General features: G+C 41.5%; 1 protein-coding gene across 1 annotated transcript in view; it reads left to right on the top strand.

Moving 5' to 3' along the window:
- ipo4 (importin 4) overlaps positions 1-23,759 on the top strand; it is a 57,399-nt gene that overhangs the window by 20,299 nt on the left and 13,341 nt on the right. The window contains exons 12-21 of the mRNA XM_060921427.1: positions 9,565-9,674; positions 9,790-9,898; positions 10,046-10,175; positions 12,645-12,758; positions 12,949-13,062; positions 13,143-13,266; positions 22,269-22,380; positions 23,198-23,313; positions 23,409-23,486; positions 23,690-23,747. Coding sequence (XP_060777410.1) covers positions 9,565-9,674; positions 9,790-9,898; positions 10,046-10,175; positions 12,645-12,758; positions 12,949-13,062; positions 13,143-13,266; positions 22,269-22,380; positions 23,198-23,313; positions 23,409-23,486; positions 23,690-23,747 — 1,065 coding nt within the window. The remainder of the gene's footprint in view (positions 1-9,564; positions 9,675-9,789; positions 9,899-10,045; positions 10,176-12,644; positions 12,759-12,948; positions 13,063-13,142; positions 13,267-22,268; positions 22,381-23,197; positions 23,314-23,408; positions 23,487-23,689; positions 23,748-23,759) is intronic.

Here is a 23,759-nt window from a genome sequence, read left to right on the forward strand (position 1 = left end):
CTGTGATGGTGGATGTAGGTTTGGCATTGATACAACTTGAGTTTTGGTGGTACTGATGTTGAGTCCCACTTGTTTGGCACTGCCCTCCAGTCTGTTTGTCTTCTCTTGGAGTTGGAGCTGCATAGTAGACAATGCAGCAATATCATCGGCAAAGTCCAGGTCTTCCAAGTATGTGAAAAGGGTCCACTGGATTCCTCTGGGTTTGTCTGATGTCTGCCTCATAATCCAGTCTATGGCTACAAGGAAGAAGATAAGAGAGAGGATGCACCCCTGCCTTACTCCAGACTCTACTGGGAACCATTGTGAGAGGGTGTTATCCACAGTGATACTGCATTCAAAGTGCTCATATAACTGTTTGTTTGAGAGTGATGACCTTCATTGGAATCCCATATGACTGCAGGATCTTCCATAGGGTGTCACGGTGAACACTGTCAAACGCTTTCTTGAAGTCTATGAAGTTGATGAATAAGGGGGTGTTCCACTCCAGATACTGTTCAATGATGTTTCTTAGTGCAAAGATCTGGTTGATACATCCTCTTCCCTTCCTGAATCCAGCCTGTTCCTCTCTGTTTGGTGTCTATGGCCTTTTCAATTCTGTTTAGAAGGATTCTGCAGAAAATCTTGCTGGGGATTGATGGTATTGATGGTAGCGTTATGCCCCTCCAGTTTTCACAGTTATACAGGTCACCTTTCTTTGGGAGTTTAACAATGAGTCCCTTCATCCAGTCTTTGGGGATTTTGTCCTCTGACCAGATTGCCCCGAAGAGATCTGCTAATACTTTTGTGCTGGTACTGATATCAGTTTTCAACATTTCGGCATGAATGGAATCAATGCCTGATGCCTTGCCATTCTTCATAGCCTTAATGGCAGCAACAATTTCTTCTTTGGTAGGCTGGCTGGTGTCAATGTTGAGGACTTCGTCCGTGAGCAGAGGTCTAGCTGGCTCATCTGGTTCTGGGCGATTCAGTACTTCTTGAAAGTGTTGGACCCATCTGGCTGCTTGTTCACGCTCTGTTGTTGTTGTTCCTTCTTTGTCTTTGATGGATGACGACTTGGTGCTGTATCCACAGAGGCGTTTGGTCACCTTGTAGACTGTGCCCATCTCGCCCCTCAATGCTGCGCTCTCTGCCTCACCAGCCAGTTCCTTGATGAAAGTTCTCCTGGCACACTTTCACTTCCTTGTCTTTCAACTTGTAGGCTTCTTGTGCTTTTTCTCTGTCTTTGAGATTTGGTGTTGAGCAACTTCTCCTTTAGATTGATTTTTTTTTCCCCTTCTGTTCTGTGCCATGTTTCAGGTCTTAGCCATTCCTTGTTCTTTTTCTGCCGGTAGCCCAATATTTTCTTGGCAGATTCACAGTACATCTCTTTGATGTTATTCCATCTATCCTCTGTCTAGTTGTTCTTCCTCATCTAGGTCTAACAGAACACTGAATCTGTTCCTGACCTCTGTGACAAATTCCTTCTTGACGCTAGGGCACTTTAGTTTTGCAATGTCAGGTTGTCTCCTGTGCTGAGTGTGTGTTTACGCCTGTCTCAGTTTTAGTTTGACTGTTGCTGTGAGCAGGGAGTGATCACTGTTTACATCAGCACCATGGTAGACTTTAACGTCCAAGAGGGATCTGCGCCACTTGCCATCGACTATGACATGGTCAATTTGGTTCACTGTGTGACCATCAGGTGACTTCCATGTTAGTTTGTGGATGTTCTTATGTTAGAAGAGGGTACCACCAATGACCGTTATTATTCATGTAGAAGCCCACTAGACGTTCGCCATTGTCACCACAACCCTGTGTTCCCATTGCTCTTTCACTGTTGGCATTCATATCTCCCATTAGCATAAGCATGTCGTGTTGGGGGACTTTGGATATAGCATGTTATAATTGCTCATACCAGTTGTTTTTGTCTTCCTCTTCAGCATCATTAGTTGGTGCGTAGCACTGAATGATGGTGAGCTTACAGTGCTTGGGCTACATCCACACGACAACGGCAACGAGATGTTATTAAAAAAAATATCGCGTCCACATGGGCAATGGATCAGTAAAATATCAGGTCCATATGGCAACGCAACGCTTGCTGAAAACGATGCAATACACATGCCACACCTCTAGGGGCGCTGTAAGACGGTCCCTTCGGAGACACCAGAACAATAGAAGAAGTAAGGACGCATGCGCATAAACTATTATGCGCGAGACTTCATATTAGCCACAAAGTCAGAAAAATCTGTTCGTAAAATTACATTATAATGACCAAATACAATGAAAAGTATTTTTCCAGTCTCACCTATGAAAGGTAATCCCATGTGATCTCATTTGGACGGCAAACCTGTTGGTACAGTTAAACGCAGCACATGAATGAGGCATCTTTATTCTCCGCTTTGACCCATCCAATATGGCGGCGAGGATGACGTATGATTCTTCGCGGAAGGCGGCATCTTTAATGGTCCGGAATAAATTGAATGCTACACATTGATGGATTAATTTTTTCTTCTACGCCCTTTTTGAGGAATGTATTGTAGGACTTAAACCAACATCTGAAGAGGTGAGATCGCTCCTTTTTTTTTTTTTCCCCTATTTTTGCTGGCGGGATTGACTCTGCCCTAACTCTCTCTCTCTCTCTCTCTCTCTCTCTCTCTCTCTCTCTCTCTCTCTCTCACTTTGCACCATTACACAATAAATATTCACAGTGAAAATATTTTGTAAGCGCGTTTCATGAACCAAGTTATAGGATTTGTTGACAACTCGCATCGAGTTTGTTACACTTCTACCCGGCGTGAAGCACATGTGGTTGTGACGTCATCGTAAACAAATCCATTCTACTCATCCAGACGACTTTGCAACGGCGCCATTGCCAGATCTTTCCACTCTGGAACCCGTTCTCAAAAGATTTTGTTTTGGGGCACCCAAAACGCCGGTGCCGTGTGGACGCCAGGCCGAAACGATAAACAACTTTATCAGATTCACCTGAATCCGTTGCCGTGTGGACAGGGCCTTGGAGTTAAAGCTTGCTCTAATCATCCTCTCACTGATGGGTTCCCATTCTAACAGGGTCTTGGCCTTCTCCTTTGACACTATAATAGCTACACCATAAATATGTGCACTTCCATGTCCTGAGTATAGGGTGATGGATCTATCGCTTGCCACTTGGTGGCCTGCTGATGCCTAGGATGTCCAGATTGTATCATTTCATCTCTTTTTGATAACCTGAGCCGTCTTCGATGTTTCAAACATGGTGTGGACATTCCATGCACCCAGGTCTATCTTTTGCTTTAGGCCCGAGTAGACCATCTTTCACACTCCTAATGTCCCAAGGGCTTTGGTCAAGAGTGGTCATACTGCCATGATGTTGGCTCAAGTCTACTGTAGGGTTATTGGTAGAAATGCTTGTTGAAGTTTCCATAACATGATGATTATTTTTTATGGGGTGGAGTTGTTAGCACCACGCCCAACCTGGAGGACCAGGGTACCACTCTTCGTCTGACCTCTACCCTTTGACCTGTCTGGCATGGGTGACCCTACCAGGAGTATGAAACTCCAGCCAGCCTAGCTCGCCGGGTTGCTGAGGCACACAAGCTCTTCTACCCCGGCAAGGTGGGGTACCACAGAAGAGTTATGGTCTGTTGGTGTACCCCAATTCTCAGGCAGTTCAGAAAAAAAACTGTCTCGGATAAGTTTAGAAAAAAAAACATTTTTGCAAATAATGACTGCTGAAATTTTATTGGCAGTCATTTTTGTTGAGCAAGCCAATTGGTATTATATGTTAGCAAATATGCCAACTAGAAGCACCAAAATTTAAAATTCCCCCAGAGTTGTAATCACAATTTTATCTCCTAGTTTAAGAACCTGTATACCAAGTTTGATGCTGGCATGACATTTTTTACTGCTCATATATTTTTACGAAAGGTGTGTGTGTGTGTGTGTGTGTGTATACACTTTTTTTTTTTAATATAAACAGTTTACGAAAGCAATAGACTTCCAGCAACTCTGCTGCTTGGAATAATGATGATGGAAAATAAGAATCAGAACAAACACAGCAGGGTCAGTCTAAGCCCCAACATATAGAAAACTGGTTGCAGCAATATTTCTATTTTAATGGAAGTAACTGATGAAAATATATGTAAATCTAAATTAGATTTCAAAATTTCAGCTTTCTAGACCCAGTGGGTTTTTATTATTATTTTTTTTAATTTATGCCATTTTGGAAAAATTAATAAATTGGACTAGAATGTACCCCTAAATCCTCGCCAGGGATTTTAAATGCATTTTTCTCAGCTTCTAGGCTACACAGACATTTGAAATTTGGTAAATTAACACTCTACATGTTGCTGATCTGGTAGGAAAACATGGAGCCATTTATCTAGAAAATCCTGGCCATAGGTACTTCCTAAAAATGCTAAATTAAGAAAAATGTACTTGCGAGTGGGGTTTAGGGCCCTAAAAATACTAGAAAACAAATGTATTCATGTCCCATCACTACCTGGTCTTATTATAAACCAGATTGCCTGGTCACTTATATAATGGGAGTTCTCTAAATAGAATATTTACAGAAATATGGCAGATTCAATTACATACCCCACAAAAAGTATCACATTTCTAAGACCCTGAATGGAAATGAAGCACAGGTAGCACAGGTTTGCAACTTTTTTTTTTTTTTTAAATAGTTTCATTAATTCTGTCACTACAAACATGTGAAGTGTCATCTTATTTGTGCATCGTTCTCTTTTTGCAATGCCAAATCATCCATTTTTAATGCCCTCGAATTTGAGTCATTTTTAATATAGATTGTAATTTGTGATCAATCAAGGATTTAGTATTTTCTGTATGAGGAAGTCTCAGATATAATTAAAGGTTATTAGCATGTCAAAGCATTTGCAGAATTCAAATTTGTGTTTTACTTTGAGGGCTAAGCTTGTACTGTTGTGCCCATCTATTTGTGCCTGGTGCAGGGACCAAACACACTTTGGCCTATATTATTAAGGAACTAGCCGTTACTGGTATACCTTGATACCAGTCATTTTACAGTGCGCAAGGACTTCAGGGTTTGAAACTGTCTTTCTGTGAGATTTTACAGATCTTTCACAGGCATCTCTTGTGGAATTGGCCAAGTTTCTTAAGGTGGTACCATGTCCAGGTCTCGCATCCGTATAACAGTGTGGTTGGCACGACTGTACAATACACAGCAATCTTGGTGTTGGATCTGACCATTGGAGTCTTCTATAGACCCTTTTCACGTGACGTCACGACAAACGCGGCCGCCATTTTGGACATGTACTACCAGTAGTTTACCACAGCCAGCATTGAGGAACGGCAGCAAAGAAAGTGTTTATTTTCAGCAAGACTTCCATCATGCCACTATATTGTTGTGCACCTGGATGTAGTAACCATCAACAAACAAGGCAAGGGTTATCATTTTATCGGATCCCGGTAGATGCTGACCGACGGAGAAGATGGATAGCGGCATATCAACGCTTGTGTAGTGACCACTTTGTTGGAGGTAAGACGAATAAAATTAGCCAGAAAAGGCATTACATTGCTGTTAACGTTCTGTGGCGGCGAGTGTGTAACCAAATAGGCTAAAATAACCCATTGTAACCTCTTTGTTCTTCTGTAGTAGCTATTAGCTAACGACATTAGCTAGCGTTGTGTTCTTTTGCTGTTGGTAGACTGTAGGACAGATCAGAGGCAGTGTCCTACAAACAGTGCTTAATTTGAGGGGGAGCAAGCCGGAGCGTGCTCCGGAACCTCGGGCGTTGGCTCCAGCAGCTATTTACACTGGATCTGGTGATCCGACACCTCTTTTGACTATGTAACAAAAAAACAAACAAACAAATAATTAAATAAAAAAATGCAAGTTTATTTAGTGTTAATGTCTGATTTTGATAGCTGTCTTGTTGGTGATTTCTCTCATGAAACGACATCCACAAAATATCTGCAGATGAACTTAATTTGCAGTGTTATTACAAAACATGCCCAGAAGCGCAGCGCCGCGCCCCCCTCTCCCCCTCTTTTTTTCCGCACAGGAGCTGCTCATCCTCTGTGCTCCGGGACCTCCCACTTTACAAATTAAGCACTGCGGCTACAAATAAGTGTCCAAAATAAGAGGAACATGTATTTGTCTCTTAAATCCAGGCCGTTCCCTGTAATCTGTAACAACGGTTGGAGAAAGTAATGGCAAATAGTGAGTGCACAAACCATAGAAGGTAAACTGTACACAGCGCCAGGGCAGTGTGATGGTATGTCTACTTTTAGGCCCTGTCCACACGGCAACGGATTCAGGTGACTCCGATACAATTGCTTATCGTTTAGGCCTGGCGTCCACACGGCACCGGCGTTTTGGGTGCCCAAAACGCAATCTTTTTGAGAACGGGTTCCAGAGTGGAAAGATCTGGCAACGTTGCCGTTGTGAAGTCGTCTGGATGAGTAAAACGGATTTGTTTACGATGACGTCACAACCACATGACTGTGAGTGCTTCACGCCGGGTAGAAGTGTAACGAATATCACCAGGAAAAAGCCTTACAGAGCACTAGTGAGAGTGAAACACGAGCTTGGATATTATTATTATTATTATTATGTTCAGTGTTAGTTCACAGTAGTAATGCAAGAAGCAGAATAGTGACAGTAATAGTGAAGCAAAAACATGCAATTGTACAAACACTGCAGCTCTACAGCAAAATATTCATTTATGAAATGGTCTGATTCTTAACACCAGTAGTGCCAATGATCTCATTGCGATGCGATGCGAGTTGTCAACAAATCCTATAACTTGGTTCATGAAACGCGCTTACAAAATATTTTCACTGTGAATATTTATTGTGTAATGGTGCAAAGTGAGAGAGAGAGAGAGAGAGAGAGAGAATAGCCCTTAGGGCAGAGTCAATCCCACCAGCAAAACTAGGGGGAAAAAAGAGCGATCTCACCTCTTCAGATGATGGTTTAAGTCCTAGAATACATTCCTCAAAAAAGCAAATTAATCCATCAACGTGTATATCATTCAATTTTTTCCGGACCATTAAAGACGCCGCCTTCCGCGTACGTCATCCTCGCCGCCATATTGGAAAGGTCAAAGTGGAGAATAAAGATTAGCTGCGTTTAACTATACCAACAGGTTTACCGTCCAAACGAGATCACATGGGATTACCTTTCACAGGTGAGAAACAACAAATTAATCCATCAACGTGTAGTATTCAATTTATTCCGGACCATTAAAGACGCCGGCTTCCGCGTACGTCATCCTCGCCGCCATATTGGAAAGGTCAAAGCGGAGAATAAAGATTAGCTGCGTTTAACTGTACCAACAGGTTTACCGTCCAAACGAGATCACATGGGATTACCTTACAGGTGAGACTGGAAAAATACTTTTCATTGTATTTGGTCATTATAATGTAATTTTCCGAACAGATTTTCCTGACTTTGTGGCTAATATGAAGTCTCGCGCATAATAGTTTATGCGCATGCGTCCTTACTTCTTCTATTCCCATACGAAAAAGAACAGTAAAGAACTTATAAGAGTTTACCACTGTCTTAGTAGTAAATCCTTATAAATATAAGGATAAATCCTTATAAGGATTTATAAATAAATATATATGCCATGTATGATTTACTCCTGAAAGTGGCCCATTTTGCATTTTCCTCATACAAATTTTTTATGAAAATCTAGTATGTATGAAGTGAACATTGTGCATGGTTTTTACAGATAATGTGTATGATGAATTACACCGTCTTTGTATGCTTCACGTAATGTTTGTAGTTTTAAATTATATTTTACAGTTTAAAATGTATATGCCTTTTATATGTAAATCCACATATGTTTGTGTTGGATTTACATATAAAAGGCATATACATTTTAAACTGTAAAATATAATTTAAAACTACAAACATTACGTGAAGCATACAAAGACGGTGTAATTCATCATACACATTATCTGTAAAAACCATGCACAATGTTCACTTCATACATACTAGATTTTCATAAAAAATTTGTATGAGGAAAATGCAAAATGGGCCACTTTCAGGAGTAAATCATACATGGCATATATATTTATAAATCCTTATAAGGATTTACTACTAAGACAGTGGTAAACTCTTATAAGTTCTTTACTGTTATTTTTCGTATGGGTTGTTCTGGTGTCTCCGAAGGGACCGTCTTACAGCGCCCCTAGAGGTGTGGCATGTGTATTGCATCGTTTTCAGCAAGCGTTGCGTTGCCATATGGACCCGATATTTTACTGATTGTTGCCCATTTGGACGCGATATATTTTTAAATAACATCTCGTTGCCGTTGTCGTGTGGATGTAGCCTTAGATTGTGTTAGCTGATCAATGAACACACTCGTCACTCGATGAGTTTCACGTCTTTACGACGGATACTTAAATGTGTGTTAGGTATTATTGTTGCATTGTAGCAGCTAGATGAGCAAGAACCGAAAGGGTCTGTGCCATAAACCGTTATTTCTGTACGGCGTTGCTAATGTGTCGTTACTGTTGTTATTTCTCCCTCTGCTCGCCCTGTAAGTTTGTCGCCTTCCTCGCATTCAAACCAATTCGATCCGAAGTCCGCTACATGTCCAAAATGGTGGTCGCGTTTACGAAGGTCACGTGACTGAAAAGGGTCTATACACAGCATTAGCTTTGCTGATTTGGGCTGTCACCTTGTCATCTATTCTGAGATAGGAAGCCTACAAGGTAGCAGAATTTGTTGACTGCATTTAATTGTTGACCATCCACTCTAATTATGGGATTACAGGGTGCAGCTTCTAGCTTTGGCTGGTGGAGAACTAAAGAACGTGCTACCAGTGGTATTTAGTCATAAGTTTTCTTGTGTTTTTATGCCAATTGGTCATTAGCTTATCTTACTGATACCCATCCTACATTTGGCTGTAGTCTCCTCACATTGCTCCTGTGGAGGATGGCCCCATATGGACAGTCAAAAGTGTCACTTAGAAGATGGCTCTGGACACTGACAGTAATGCATCTATGACTGAGGACTACAGTTGACTTGTTAACTTTAGGACTGCAGTTGTCATGAACAGTTTATAACCTCAACAAAAGACTTTATGTTAAAACTATAATGATTTTCCTGGTTACATAGTTATACTTTGTGACTATATAGGACAAAGTTATAGAAGCAAATTTATTTATAATCACACCATCACCCAAATGAGGATGGGTTCCCTTTTGAGTCTGGTTCCTCTCAGTTTCTTCATGTCATCTGAGGGAGTTTTTCCTTGCCACTGTTGCCACAGGCTTGCTCATTAGGGATAAATTAGGAATAAAATTAGCTCATGTTTAAGGTCTTTAATTTTCTGTAAAGCTGCTGTGCAATAATGCCTGTTAAAAGCGCTATACAAATAAACTTGACTTACTGATGTGATTGTTATGGACTATATTGATGTTTCATGACTCAACAAATGGGTAACTACACCACATGAACATGGCAAATTGCTGTGTTATAAGCAGAATCCAATTTTTAAGAGTATGCTGTTAGGAAATAATCAGAAACTGGATGGTGTGCTCAAATGCAACCCAGAATTTTTTATTTTTTAATATCTTGGTTGTTATCTTCTGCAGATGCCCCTGACACAGGCTTGCCTGGCCAGTGAGAATGCTTATGAGAGGAAAGGAGGTCTCATGTGTCTAGCAGTGCTGGCAGAGGGTTGTGCTGACCACATTCGCACGAAGTAGGGTCTATTTCATGTTGCAAAGTTGTTGCGGTTTTTTTCTTCCCCCTTCCCTTTTCTTTCCCCCTCCAAACAAAGGAAGAAAGTTCTGCTAAACTGTGTATGTATCTGTCAGAATGCTTTCGTCCATGCTGGAGACGGTGTGCCGCAGCCTGTCTGACACTAACCAGGTAGTGCGCAGTGCAGGGCTTTTTGCTCTGGGACAGTTCTCGGAGTACTTGCAGGTAAGAATGCTTGTATTCCACATGCTTTGTGTATGAATCTATAGAGGCTTTTATAGCAGGTGTCTATTTACGGTTTTAACTAGCATATCTATTCATGTTGTGCATTTTTATAGTACAGTATTTTAATGTGGCGTTGCTTTGTCACAGCCTGAAGTTAGCAAATACCATGCAGAGCTGATGCCACTGTTACTAGGATACCTGTCTCTTCTGAATGAGGCCAGAATTGGCCATGTCACGAAGGCTTTCTATGCCCTGGAGAACTTCCTAGAGAACCTGGGTAAGAATGTGTCCTTCACTAAACAAGACAAAATGAAAATCAGTGTTAAAATCTTTAGGGGGCTAAGCACTACTAAAGCAAGAAAGGTAAGTTCAGGTAAAACCTGAAAATGCATGGTTAATGCATTTTCATGCATTTTCAGGTAAATGCATGTTTTTATAGAGTACAATATCAATTGAACAAGGTGCTATATAACAAGTATTTTCCACCAGTTACTGTTAGCTGCTTTAGACACTTGCAAACATGTACATATTCATGTAATATGGATTCAACCATTTTTAAAGGCTGTGGATCTTAAAAAAAAAAAAAAAGATTTGAGCTTTGATTTTAAAAATGGATCTGTGTGTGTGTGAGTGAGTGAATAAAAAAAAAAATATTTTTTTTTATTCACACACACACACTGGTGCTTGAAAGTTTGAACCCTTTAGAATTTTTTATATTGCTGCATATGACCTAAAACATCAGGTTTTCACAAGTCCTAAAAGTAGATAAAAAGAACCCAGTTAAACAAATGAGACAAAAATACTTGGTCATTTATTGAGGAAACTTATCCAATATTACATATCTGTGAGTGGCAAATGTATGTGAACCTTTGCTTTCAGCATCTAGTGTGACCCCTAATGTTTAGATGCAGTTATTTAGTGCAATAACTGCATCTAAACATTTTCCGGTAACTGTTGATCAGTCCTGCATGCTGGCTTGGAGGAATTTTAGCCCATTCCTCTGTACAGAACAACTTCAACTCTGGGATGTTGGTAGGTTTCCTCACATGAACTGCTTGCTTCAGGTCCTTCCACAACATTTCGATTGGATTAAGGTCAGGACTTTGACTTGGCCATTCCAAAACATAACTTTATTCTTCTTTAACCATTTTTTGGTAGAACGACTTGTGTGCTTAGGTTCGTTGTCTTGCTGCATGACCCACCTTCTCTTGAGATTCAGTTCATGGACAGATGTCCTGACATTTTCCTTTAGAATTTGCTGGTATAATTCAGAATTCATTGCTGCATCCTGGCCCAGATGCAGCAAAACTGGCCCAAACCATGATATTGCCACCACAATGTTTTACAGATGGGATAAGGTTCTTATGCTGGAATGCAGTGTTTTTCTTTCTCCAAACATAACGCTTCTCATTTAAACCAAAAAGTTCTATTTTGGTCTCATCTGTCTACAAAATATTTTTCCAATAGCTTTCTGGCTTGTCCATGTGATCTTTAGCAAACTGCAGATGAGCAGTGGTTTTCTCCTTGCAACCCTGCCATGCACACAATTGTTATTCAGTGTTCACCCGATGGTGGACTCATGAACATTTGGCTAATGTGAGAGAGGCCTTCAGTTGCTTAGAAGTTACCCTGGGGTCCTTTGTGACCGCACCAACTATTACATGCCTTGCTCTTGGACTGATCTTTGTTGGTTGACCACTCCTGGGGAGGGTAACAATGGTCTTGATTTTCTCCATTTGTACACAATGTGTCTGACTGTGGATTGGTGGAGTCCAAACTCTTTAGAGATGGTTTTGTAACCTTTTCCAGCCTGATGCGCATCAACAACGCTTTTTCTCTGAGGTCCTCAGAAATCTCCTTTGTTTGTGCCATGATACACTTCCACAAACATGTGTTGTGCAGATCAGACTTTGATAGATCTCTCTTCTTTCAATAAAACAGGGTGCCCACTCACACCTGATTTCAATCAATGGGATGGCAAACACCTGACTCTAATTTCACCTTCAAATTAACTGCTAATCCTTGAGGTTCATGTAATTTTGCCACTCGCAGATATGTAATATTCGATCATTTTCTTCAATAAATAAATGACCGAGTATAATATTTTTGTCTCCTTTGTTTAACTGGGTTCTCTTTATCTACTTTTAGGACTTGTGTGAAAATCTGTTTTAGGTCATTTATGCAGAAATAAATATAGAAAATTCTAAACGGGTCGCAAACTTTCAAGTGTGTGTGAGAGAGAGAATATTTACACCCACTTTATTTCTTCATTTTATATATAAATAAAAAACCCACACCATCTTGTCCTGTGTGTGATGTGAGATATATCTATCTCACATCACACACAGGACAAGATGGTGGTTTTTTTTTTTGTTTGTTTGTTTTTGTAAGGGGCAGGGACACAAGTTAAATAGCTGTTTCTCAGGAAGTGTAAATATGTAAGCATTGAGCAACCACAATAAAACACAAGTATGCTCATCAATGGTCTCTTTAGTGTTCTGTGTAACAAGTAACTTGCCACAGGGTCCTATTTTTAAAGGGTGTTTGTGGGTATATTTATTTCCATTACAATTCTATTTATGTTCTATTACGGTTGTGGCAATTAACTTTTGAGAAATGTATTTTTCTTCTTATTTAGCACACCTCACTGATGTTTTATGTTTGAAGTGGCTAACATTTACCTGTTATTTAAAAATGCTTTTAAAACTAATCTAACATGTGGATGCTTCTTTCCTTTCTCCATCAGATAATGACATTCAGTCTTACCTGCCCACACTTATGGAGACAATGCTGTCAGCCCTGAACAACACGATCAACCTTAAGCTTAAGGAGCTGGCTGTCAGTGCTATCGGAGCAATCGGTAATCAAAGTAGCCAAGAGGAAGTAATTTAAATGAATAGGTTATTAGTTTTGGTGCATTTTTGTCAAATCTCTACTTTGGTAATATACAGTAATCTCACTTGCCTTAATTATACCATTTCATTATTTGTTAAACTCCTGTCTGCACTTCCCATTCCTAGATTAGTGTCTTTCACTTTCCTTTCTCTTAGCTAATGCTGCCAAAGAGATGTTGGTGCCTTATTTTCCTCCAGTAATAGAGAGCTTGAAGGTTTTCCTGACAGATATGCGAGATGAAATGAGATCACTGCAGATCCAGGCTTTGGGTAGGGATTATATTTACTTCTGTTTCTGTTTTGTCTTTATGGAATTATAATCTGAACAAATATCTCTCTCTCTTCCCCAGATACACTGTCTGTGTTGGCCCGCACTGTTGGTAAAGATGTGTTTGGTCCGTTGGCTTCAGAATGTGTGCAGCTGGGTCTGAACCTGACTGATGCTGTGGATGATCCAGACCTGCGCCGCTGCACGTATGGACTTTTTCTGTCAAAAGCTAAGCTTAAGCTGTATGTTTTTGACGATTTTTTTGTGGCTAAATTGTATCTGAGTAGCACAGTGTGAAAGAATAAGACGCCTGATCCACAGAGCTTTCGGAGATAAATATTTGACATTTTGAAAATGTAATCAGACATTAAGTGTGAGCATTATTGCTGTCTGTTGTAACAGAAGCCTTGTTAGTGTGGTCAGTCTTTGAGTGGCTGTAGTTGCATGGTCATCATAATTGTGCTGTAGGCTGTTTGTAGTGAATGAACAACTGTAGTGACATGCATCCAATGAACAACTATGAGAAAAATGTCACAAAACTCCCAGGTAATGGAAGCTGCACTAATCAGGTAGTGAAGTCCTTATATATATATATATATAAAATATAATTATTATTATTTTTTTTAAACATTTCTGTGTATAAAATTCCACAAACTAAGCGCTGTCTGCTTTGAGGCTGGTAACCGGCAGCATCATTGATGTTTGGCACAACTGTTAACATTTGTGCATTTTGTGCACCTGTGTTGAGGGATCATGAAGTGAACTGTTTTGACAGATTGAGTCTCATAGTTTGAGCAGTAGGGGTATTATGGTTTTTTTTTTAATATTTCCAGTGTTTCATAACCTAGTCCAACACTGTGATGGTTAACACAGTATAAGATGCAATCAAAATGTTCTGGGACTGTGGCAAGCTCATGCATGTGCAGCAGGAGCAAGCAATAACTTGAGTCAGTATGCTGCGTGGTGTCGCACTGTCAACATCAGGACCGCAAGTCAAGTTTTTATTTTTATAAAGCTTTTAACAATAGACATTGTCGCAAAGCAGCTTTACAGAATTTTAGTGACTTTAAAGGAGATACGCAGAACGATAGCCTCACTTTGTTTACAAATGCCTTGAGACCTCAAGAATGGCATAGGAATAGTTTTAAGTGTTAACAATAAATCTAATACAGTAATTTTCTCATCTCATGATCTCTAGCCGCTTTATCCTTCTACAGGGTCGCAGGCAAGCTGGAGCCTATCCCTTTTTTTGATTAAAATGATTTAATATAGGTAGCAGTCTGAGTGAATGACCTTGACATCTGTGATGTCACTGCAGGAAGGTTATCGGTCTCCTCGCCGTTTTCGCTATATTAAAACACAGAACTGACTGCAACTTTGAGCTTCCATTTTGAGCTAATTTATCGCCATGCCACGTAGATGTGTTGCTGGCGGGTGCAGTAACACAACAGAAGGTGGATTTACGTTGCATTCATGTCCCAAGAATGTTCAAACTGCAAAGATTTGGACGCGTTTTGCAAGATGATCATGGGAACATTGGGTGCCTACGAAGTGGTCTCTCCTCTGCTCTGCACATTTTACTGAAGACTCGTATGAGAACTCTGATCTGTCGAGGAGCGTTGGCTTTATAGCGTTGGCCTGTATTGAAAGAGGGTGCAGTACCAACAATTAACGGAAAAAAAAACTACAAGAAAAGGAAAGCAAGTTCAGTTGCACCAGTTCTCCTGGAGTGTGAGCCGAGGGGTGTTGCTAAAACCCGGGACAGAACGGGATGGGACATATTATCGCTTGGGCAGTGACTTCCCTGTGGTTGTTGCTAAAACCGGTGACATCCCGTCCTGGGTTTTAGTAATTGCCTGAGCCGAGCAGTAATGGCAGCGCACTCCATATGGAGAAAACAGAGAATGAGTCGACCAGCCGTCTGATTTCTCCACTGGATATGCTTGCCTCAGCAGCAATATCTCGCCCTTGCGTGGAAGAACCAAATGAACGGAGAACTGAACGAACAACAAAGTCAGATTGTTTCAAAACAATCAGCCATAAGATTGGCCTTCAAGAAGCGAGAACAGACAGGTAAGCTGCGACTCTCCTTTGGATACAAAACAACACTACTCGTTTACCTGCATTTAGATTAATACATGTAACTTGTATTGTGTATTTAAGTTACTGGTATAAGATTATTTAATTTGCTTCAGAATGTGATTTGTCTCAGTTCATCTGATTGATTTATTTAATTAGCCTTTTACGGTTTCAGTGAAAAATGTATGCATGTACATGTATGTTGCCCAAGTTATAACACCCATCCTGTTTTAATGAGACACAATCAATGAAGTCAAATCAGTCTTAGTTGAGCAAGTCGGTAATGGTATTTCTTACTTTCACCATGTTTTTATTTACATGACTTTGGCTTATAGCTGTCAAAGGCCTTGGCCTTAAAACCGGTTCCTGCTGTGACGTCACGCACTCAGGGCTGGCTGGCCCAGCGGGGCAGCTTGAATGCCAACTTTGTGTTTTTTTTTTTTTTTTTAAACTCGTATATAATGAGTCAAGGATGGAGATACTATCCACTCAGAAATGTATTTAAAAATAAAGGTTCTGTGTATCTCCTTTAAACCTGAGCTAATTTTAACCCTAGTCTATCCCCAGTGAGAGAGCCTGTGGCAAGGAAGAACTCCCTCAGACAGCCTGAGGAAGAAACCTCGAGAGGAACTCGACTCAAAAGGAAACCCATCCTCATTTGGGTGATAACAGATAGCATGGTTATAACATTTCAACACTTTTAACATGAAGTCTGTTTTGTTGAAGTTATAAACAGTGTTGCATGTGTTTTTGAGACAACATGCACATTTGCAGTTTGTGCAGTGTGCAAGCATTTGTGATCAGCACTGGAGACCCTAAAAGTGCTTCACCAAGCCCTTGGTGATAATTAAAGGAAAAAAACTTTAAGTTAGTCTCAAACATCAGGTGCATGTGGTACGGGCGAACAGAATAGTATCCATGAGCAGAAAACAAACCTTGTAAGAGCGCATTTACAAGCCATGCCCATGCTGAACAGTATCTGCAAGTGGAAAACGAAATATTGTGATAATGTCCATTGTATACCCCTGCTATAACCCTCACTATTTGAGGTACCAAGAAATGGCCTGCACCTCTTGATTTAAGTCGGTGTGGCAGGTGATAAAAGACCAGAATTTTGCTCAGATACTGTGATGTATGACCATTCAGTGCTTTATAGGTTAATAGTATTTTACAATCTGTGCAGGGGCGGCACGGTGGTGTAGTGGTTAGCGCTGTCGCCTCACAGCAAGAAGGTCCTGGGTTCGACCCCCATGGCCGGCGAGGGCCTTTCTGTGCCGAGTTTGCATGTTCTCCCCGTGTCCGCGTGGGTTTCCTCCGGGTGCTCCGGTTTCCCCCACAGTCCAAAGACATGCAGGTTAGGTTAACTGGTGACTCTAAATTGACCGTAGGTGTGAATGTGAGTGTGAATGGTTGTCTGTGTCTATGTGTCAGCCCTGTGATGACCTGGCGACTTGTCCAGGGTGTACCCCGCCTTTCGCCCGTAGTCAGCTGGGATAGGCCCCAGCTTGCCTGCGACCCTGTAGAAGGATAAAGCGGCTAGAGATGATGAGATGAGACAATCGGTGCAAAATTTGAGAGCTAATGCAGTGTGGATAAGATGGGGGTGATGTGGTCATATCTTCGGGTTCTAGTAAGGACTCTTGCTGCTGCGTTCTTAACTAACTGGAGCTTGTTCATCTACTTACTGGAACATTCCAATAGTAAGGCATTACAATAATCCAACCTAGAGGTAACGGAAGGCATGAAATTAGTTTTTCTGCATCGTATAGTGACATTATATTTCTGAGATGAAAAAAGCCTATCCTGGTAATATTATCTACATGAGTTTCAAATGAAAGACGAGAATCAGCAACATTAAGGTCTTTTACTGCTGCACATGATGAAACAAAGGCCATCCAGAGTTACTATGTAATCAGAACGCTTATTTCTAGCTGCATGTGGTTCTAGTACAAGTACTTCTGTCTTGTCAGAATTTAGTAGAAGGAAGTTAATAAGCATCCAGTGTCTATTATAGATGAAAGTCTTCCGGATTTACCCGGAAATCCGGACATTTGACAAAACTCTTGAAAATCTCTGGTTTTCCGAATGGAGAAATTAAATTTTTCGTATTTTTCGCGTTCTGTTTCATAGAAATCCCGTTTTGCGATCACGCGGCTTGTTTAGGTTCGGCGACAGGGCGCCGCCATTTTTGTAGTCTCGCAATGCTTGCTGGTGTGTACGAGACCTTTTATATGCTTGTATACATACCTCATGTCATGTGAACGAGATTTTATCGCGATATCGTGCTTTAGAAAACGTGGTCTTTTGTGTACCTTTCTATTGAGCGAGACAGTTGAAGAGTTTGAATTCTATTGAAACGTGTTTACCGATTCAGCAATAATAATGTACAAACAAGTTGACAGGTCGGCGGATATCCGTAGCATAGAGGGAAAGGTAAAGAACAAGTTCAAATGGTTGTGGCTGAAGGAGAAAGATGCAAACTGTGACTTTTTATCGGACTGTGTGAGGAAAGTGGACAGGCCAGGATATGCATTATGCACGTGGTAAGTAATTTTTTATTATTCTCAATTTGTTGTACTTGAGATCCATGTTACGATTTAGAAAATTGTGAATGAATTCTTATTGACTTGCCGTGACTGATAATGAGCGCAAATAAAAGTAGTTATCAGTGAGCATGCATGATATTGTAAACTGTATCGGTGTATATGCTAAAAAAACTCAGGGAGAGGAAAAGGCACTGCCAAATCCAGCCTCTCAAGACAAGACAGTCCGTTCATAGCATAGCAAAAAACATTTAAAAAAAGCCATTTGGGGAACGCGCAAGAGAAGACAAAACAACTGTAAGGCTGTGGAACAACCGAAGAAGAAAAAGAGGGTCTAGGTTTAGTGGTGTCCGTTTCACAGCTGGTTTTCACTTACCCTAGCAGACTGTCGTCTTTGGTTTTTACAAAGCTATGAACTTTGCAGTGCATTCCATGTCTCTCTCTCTCTCTCTCTCTCTCTCTCTCTCTCTCTCTCTTATACACACACACACACACACCATCATCTGTCATCCGGCGAGCTGGTGACTTGATAAGATATCCTATCCCAGACCCGCTGGTCGAGCATAGCTGCTCTGAGTTGATCTTCCTTCAACCCCGTCTCTCGCTCGAGGACCGTTTTCAGAGTGGTACGTGGTCGACCGACTTTGCACTTCGCCTCAGGCTCCCACAAGAGAACTTGTGTGGCAGGTTGATTGTGACGAAACACATGGCCGCACAATGCCAGACGGCGTTTGTCGATTATGGTCGAGAGGCGTGGTAGGGAATCGTACAGGCAGTCGTTTGTCCAATGGTCCTGCCAGCTGATGTTTAACACACTGCGGAGGATTGCTCTTGTGCTCTCGTTAGAGACCAAGACTTGGATCCATAGAGAAGAATGGATTCGACTGAGGCCTTGAACACTCTGACCTTTGTGTCTCTAGACAGCAGGGCAGCCCATACCTTGATTAGAGAATTTAGGGCGCCCCAGGCTTTGGCCTTTCTGGAGTTGATGTCATGAGCAGTGTTCATCCAACTGCCAAGGTATTTGAAGTCGTCCACCTTCTCGATAGTAGAGTTGTCAAGCGCGTGGAGACATTGGTCTGTAGAGGAATTTATATGCATCCATTTGGTTTTGCATGTGTTCAACTGAAGGCCAACTGATTTAGCAGCCAGTTCTACTTGGTGGAGAAGATCCTCGCCCGAATTCAGAGTCCTCGAGAAGAGCAATGTCATCAGCGAAGTCGAGATTGGATAGATGGACAGCAGGGTGGCAAGAACTTCTACGGCGTTTAAGAGTGAGTCCATCATCCATGCGAAGGGCTAAATGCAAGGCATAATCAAGAACAATGATGAAGAGCAGAGGAGCTAGGGGGTCTCCTTGAAGGATGCCCAAGTTGATAGAAAACTCCTCAGTTACACCGTCAGGAGTTATAACCACGGCAGTGTTATCGATATACATTGTCCTGATTGCCTCGACCATGCTAGGGGGGACGCCATATGCTTGTAGAATGGAAAACATTGTGTCACGTCTGATGGAATCAAAACCCTTCTTAAAGTCCAAAAAGACTATCACACCTTCTTTATGGTGGTTCATGAGCTCTTCGATAATGCGCCGGAGGGCTAAGATGTGAGCGCTAGTAGAACGCAGTTGACGGAAGCCATTTTGGTTTGGGCGCAAGAAGTTATCCATTACCAGCCTCAACCTATTGAGTAACAGTCGGTTATACACTTTAGAGGCGATCTGAGCTAGACTAATTCCCCTGTAGTTGTCAGGCAACGGCAGGTTGCCTTTCTTAGGGACAATGCCTGCTAGACCCCATTCCTTGGGCCTGTTGCCTGCAAGGGTTTCATTGCAGAACGTGAAGAGGAAGTTGCGGATGTTTGGGAGCTTCCATAGCTCAATAGGGAGACCATCCATCCCAGGAGCGCGACCAGATTTCATCTCAACAGCAGAGTTAACTTCATTACGGTCGAACAGCCCAGTGAAAATTTGCTCATTGAGTTCAAAGATTTGGATGATCTCAGTTGGCCTTTCTGGCGTAGGGCTATCAGGTGATAACACACATTGAAAATGGTCCTTCCAGAGCTTCAAACGATCTTCGCCTTGGATGAATACTGGGTTTGGAGATTTGTTGGATAACGTCTTCACTAGGTTCCATGCACTTTTTGTGTCCGTCAAGGTGTTACTGGAGTCGAACCGGTCGAGGATGGCTCGAATTCTTAATTCTTCCTGCATAACATGCGTAGAACAAAGGGAAGCCTGGGCAGCTTGAGTAAGCTGAACGCTGGCTTTAATAGTGACATGGTGCGCCTCTGCCACCGCAGGGCAGTCGGAAAGTGGTGACTTTTCGGGATGTTCTTTGGGTAGAAGGGACGACCCCACTTTATTACAGACTCCCACGAAGGACGTATAAGATTGGTCTTCTTCAGGAAGGCTTCGGAATTCTTCAGATATTAAAGCATCGACGGAGGAGGCGAGATTTGGGTCGGAAATCAAGGAAGACCAGTTGAGCTGTTTCATTTGCGGGCGCCTGGTTGAACGGACACTCAATTTGGTAGACACAGTAACAATTCTGTGATCGCTGCCAACAGGATTGGATGATGAGTGTGCTTGAGAGTCTCTAAGGCTGTTTCGCCAGCACTTACGACATAGAATGAAGTCGATTTGAGAGAGATCACCTCTCGGGGACCTAGGAGTCCAGAGTTTACGCCTGGGCTTTTGGAAACAAGTGTTAGCAGTGATAAGACTGTGTGCTCGCGAACAAATTTGGTCAATAGCTCCCCGTTCCGATTTTCACTCGTGATTGTGATATGAATGTCGTGCCATGACATGGGCATTGAAGTCGCCCCCAATCGCAAGGAAAGCATGCGCCGGTATAGAGGCAACTGCCTCATGCAAAGAGCGGTAAAACTGCGTGACTTCCTCTTCGGGGGAAACGTTATGAGGCGAGTAGCATGACACAACATTGAGCTTTGGATTGCCTTTGAAAACGGCGATAATAATTTGTTCCGAGACCTTCCTGATAGTAGAAAGTAGTGGTAAGAAAGACGAAAGTATAGCTATCCCTACTCCATGAATGGCCGCTCCTTGGGCGTTACGGGAAGCCGAGATGGTAAACAGCGTCACTGCGCCTAGATTATGGGTTACGATGTCCGAGGACTCGTCGTTATGGACTAAACTATGTTAACTCCAAGGCAAGGACTAAACGATGTTAACTCCAAGGTACTACTCCTCCAGGCAAGGTCCCTGGAGGAGTAGTACCTTTCTGGTTGCCGATCGTCATCGTGGCATCCCAGACTGGTCTCCCCATACCAGCGGCATGCGATGCGGAATATAGGACCAACTTGTCACCAAGCGGTCCCTCTATCTAGCCTCTCACATGCCGAAGATCGTCCGCGTGGCTCTTGGTGCCGCCCCTAGTGTTGCAGAACGCGGCAGACCTATGGGAGTAAACCCAGACAGAGAATCCCGGGAGTATTTGCATCACTCCGGTTTTTCACAGCAATTTGAAAACTTGATGATGCTATCCAATGCTTGCACCACGGTTCAAGCCCGTGCTCTAACTTCACCCGGTACCGTGCCTGTCAGACATCTCATGACGACAGTGCCCCAAACCCCCAGGGGAGGTCACTGTCTGATCGCCAGCCTGGGAAAGGTCTTATGCACCCTGGTAAAACACCTCATCATAGGGCAGCTCAATTGTCGAACTGTCTCAACTATGTCATCCAAGGAGGAACTGAAAGACATGGATGGATGGATGGATGGATGGATGGATGGTAGTTCAAACCAGTTAAGTTTTGATGCATTATTAATAGTTTTAAATCTTTAAAGTGGCATGATAATATTATTTTTGTGTTGAATAAGCTCAATTTTACAAGATAATGTGGCTGATTTTATCTTTTCTGTTCTGAATGAGTTTACTGTTACAATATCTGATTTAATAACTTTTGATATTGAATCAATTCAATTTCATGAAAGTGTGAACTATTTAATATCAGTTGAATTATTATTTTCTAAACATAAATGCAGTATTGCGCATAAGATGTGACAGCATCACTTTATATAAGTTTTAGTTATATAAAACTAACTAAACCCCCCCCCCCCCCCATCTTAGTTTGACTTTCAAAAGTTCAGAATTTTTTCTTTGCTCCACTTTCATCTCTAATTGATGTGCGTTTGGGGTCATTGTCCTGTTGGAACACCCAACACCCAGTTGTATGCAAATTTCAACTGTGTAGCTGAAGCATTTTGAGCTACTCCTCTTCCTTTGTTATTGTATCCACTTTGTGTAATGCACCAGTTCCACTGGCAGCTAAACATGATGCTACCACTGCTATGCTTTTTAGTACAGTATTTCTCAGGTGCAATTTCGCCACACCGTCGCCACAGGCTTGCTCATTGGGGATAGGTTAAGGATAAAATTAGCTCATGTTTTAAATCGTTCAAATTCTGTGAAGCTGCTTTGCGACAATGTTTGTTAAAAGCGCTATACAAATAAACTTGACTTAATCTCTAGGTGTAGAGAATTTTGTTCACCATGAAATTTGTGGTTGAATATTTTACTTCTTGAGTAATTAAATTTGTGGTATTGTATCCGTATGTTCAGGTATAGCTTGTTCTCGGCTGTGTCCACAATCAGTCCAGAAAGTATTGATCCTCATCTTGCTGCTATCACCACATTGATGCTCTTATCCCTAAAATCTACAGAGGGTGTGACGGTTAGTATACTCCTTCCATATGGCCAAGTTAACTATTTGGTTAACTTCTACACAATTGCTGTATCCATTATGCCAGTCTGATGGGCTTTCATTAAATGTACATTTTTGTGGAAAAGGTTCTGAACTGTCAAAATATTTAGGTTTAGCTACAAAAATGTGATCCAGTAGCAGAAAATGACACCTTCTGAACTATCCATTCATTTATGGAGGACTAACTAGTTTTGAGATAAATAATAGTGGCTTTAGCACAAAAGAAACAAAGGTAAACATGAACACTCAAAAAATCCACAATTAACTGAAACAGAATGGGTTTGCCACCCATTCTGGTGGTATTTTGAAATGCATAAGAATCTCAGTGATGGCATTTCCCAGGGCATCATTAACATTTGTTAATGATACCCTGGGTATCTCTTTTTAATTAATGGCAAATAACATGTAGTCTGTAGTGTTGTATAGTAATTTTGTTTGTCTTTCTCGACTTCCTTGCTGGACCACCAGACCTAAAACTTGGGACTCAAGCAAAAATATCAGCTAGTACGGTTTTGGAAGCAATATCAGGATGGGTCCCAGTCTAAAACTCTAACTTGTTGGCAAAGCAAATGCAACTCATAAACATGAATGAATAAAGCTTAAAAAGAAAGAGTGAGTGAGAGACGTACATACAAACAAAGCCAGAATGCTACATTGAGTGTGTGAAAGGTATCGTAAACACTATTGACATACATGCATGAGAAGAAAAAGGGGAAAACGGACACCTGTACATGTAGCAATTACTTCCCAATACATGACATACCATAACATGTTTCTCTCCTCACAGACTCATCTAGAGGAGGACAAGCAGTTTGTTCTCTTGGAGGAGGAGGAGGAGGATAGTGGTGGTGATGCTGTATTGGAGGAAATTGGAGAGAATGAGGTGGATGAGGATGTTGTTGGGTGTGTTTCTCTTCTGTCTTTGCCCTCTCTTTCTCTTATATTGGGTATATATATATTGACAGCACACTCATTTTAAAAGCTTTCCTTATCTGTAGCTTCAGCGTGGAAAATGCTTATATCGATGAGAAGGAGGATGCTTGTGATGCCCTAGGGGAAATTGCCTTTAACACTGGGTAAAAAATTTTAGATTTTACATGATTCACTTCGTTTTGCTTTCCTTTAAACATAGAGAAGCATGCATATTATTTGAAGGTAGCATAAATGTGCATTTAAACATTGTTCTTTCTGTAAAAACAGCATCAGATGATTTGGATGTTATGAATGTGATAATTTACATGGTTTCTGTGCACATCCTTGCATTAAAATTCTTTCTCAGTGCTGAGTTTCAGCCCTTCCTGGAGTCAAGCTTTGAGCAGGTCTATGGTCTCTGTGATGTAAGTTGCTGA

The sequence above is a fragment of the Neoarius graeffei genome, chromosome 5 (genome assembly GCF_027579695.1).
Source record: "Neoarius graeffei isolate fNeoGra1 chromosome 5, fNeoGra1.pri, whole genome shotgun sequence".
Taxonomy (NCBI): domain Eukaryota; kingdom Metazoa; phylum Chordata; class Actinopteri; order Siluriformes; family Ariidae; genus Neoarius; species Neoarius graeffei.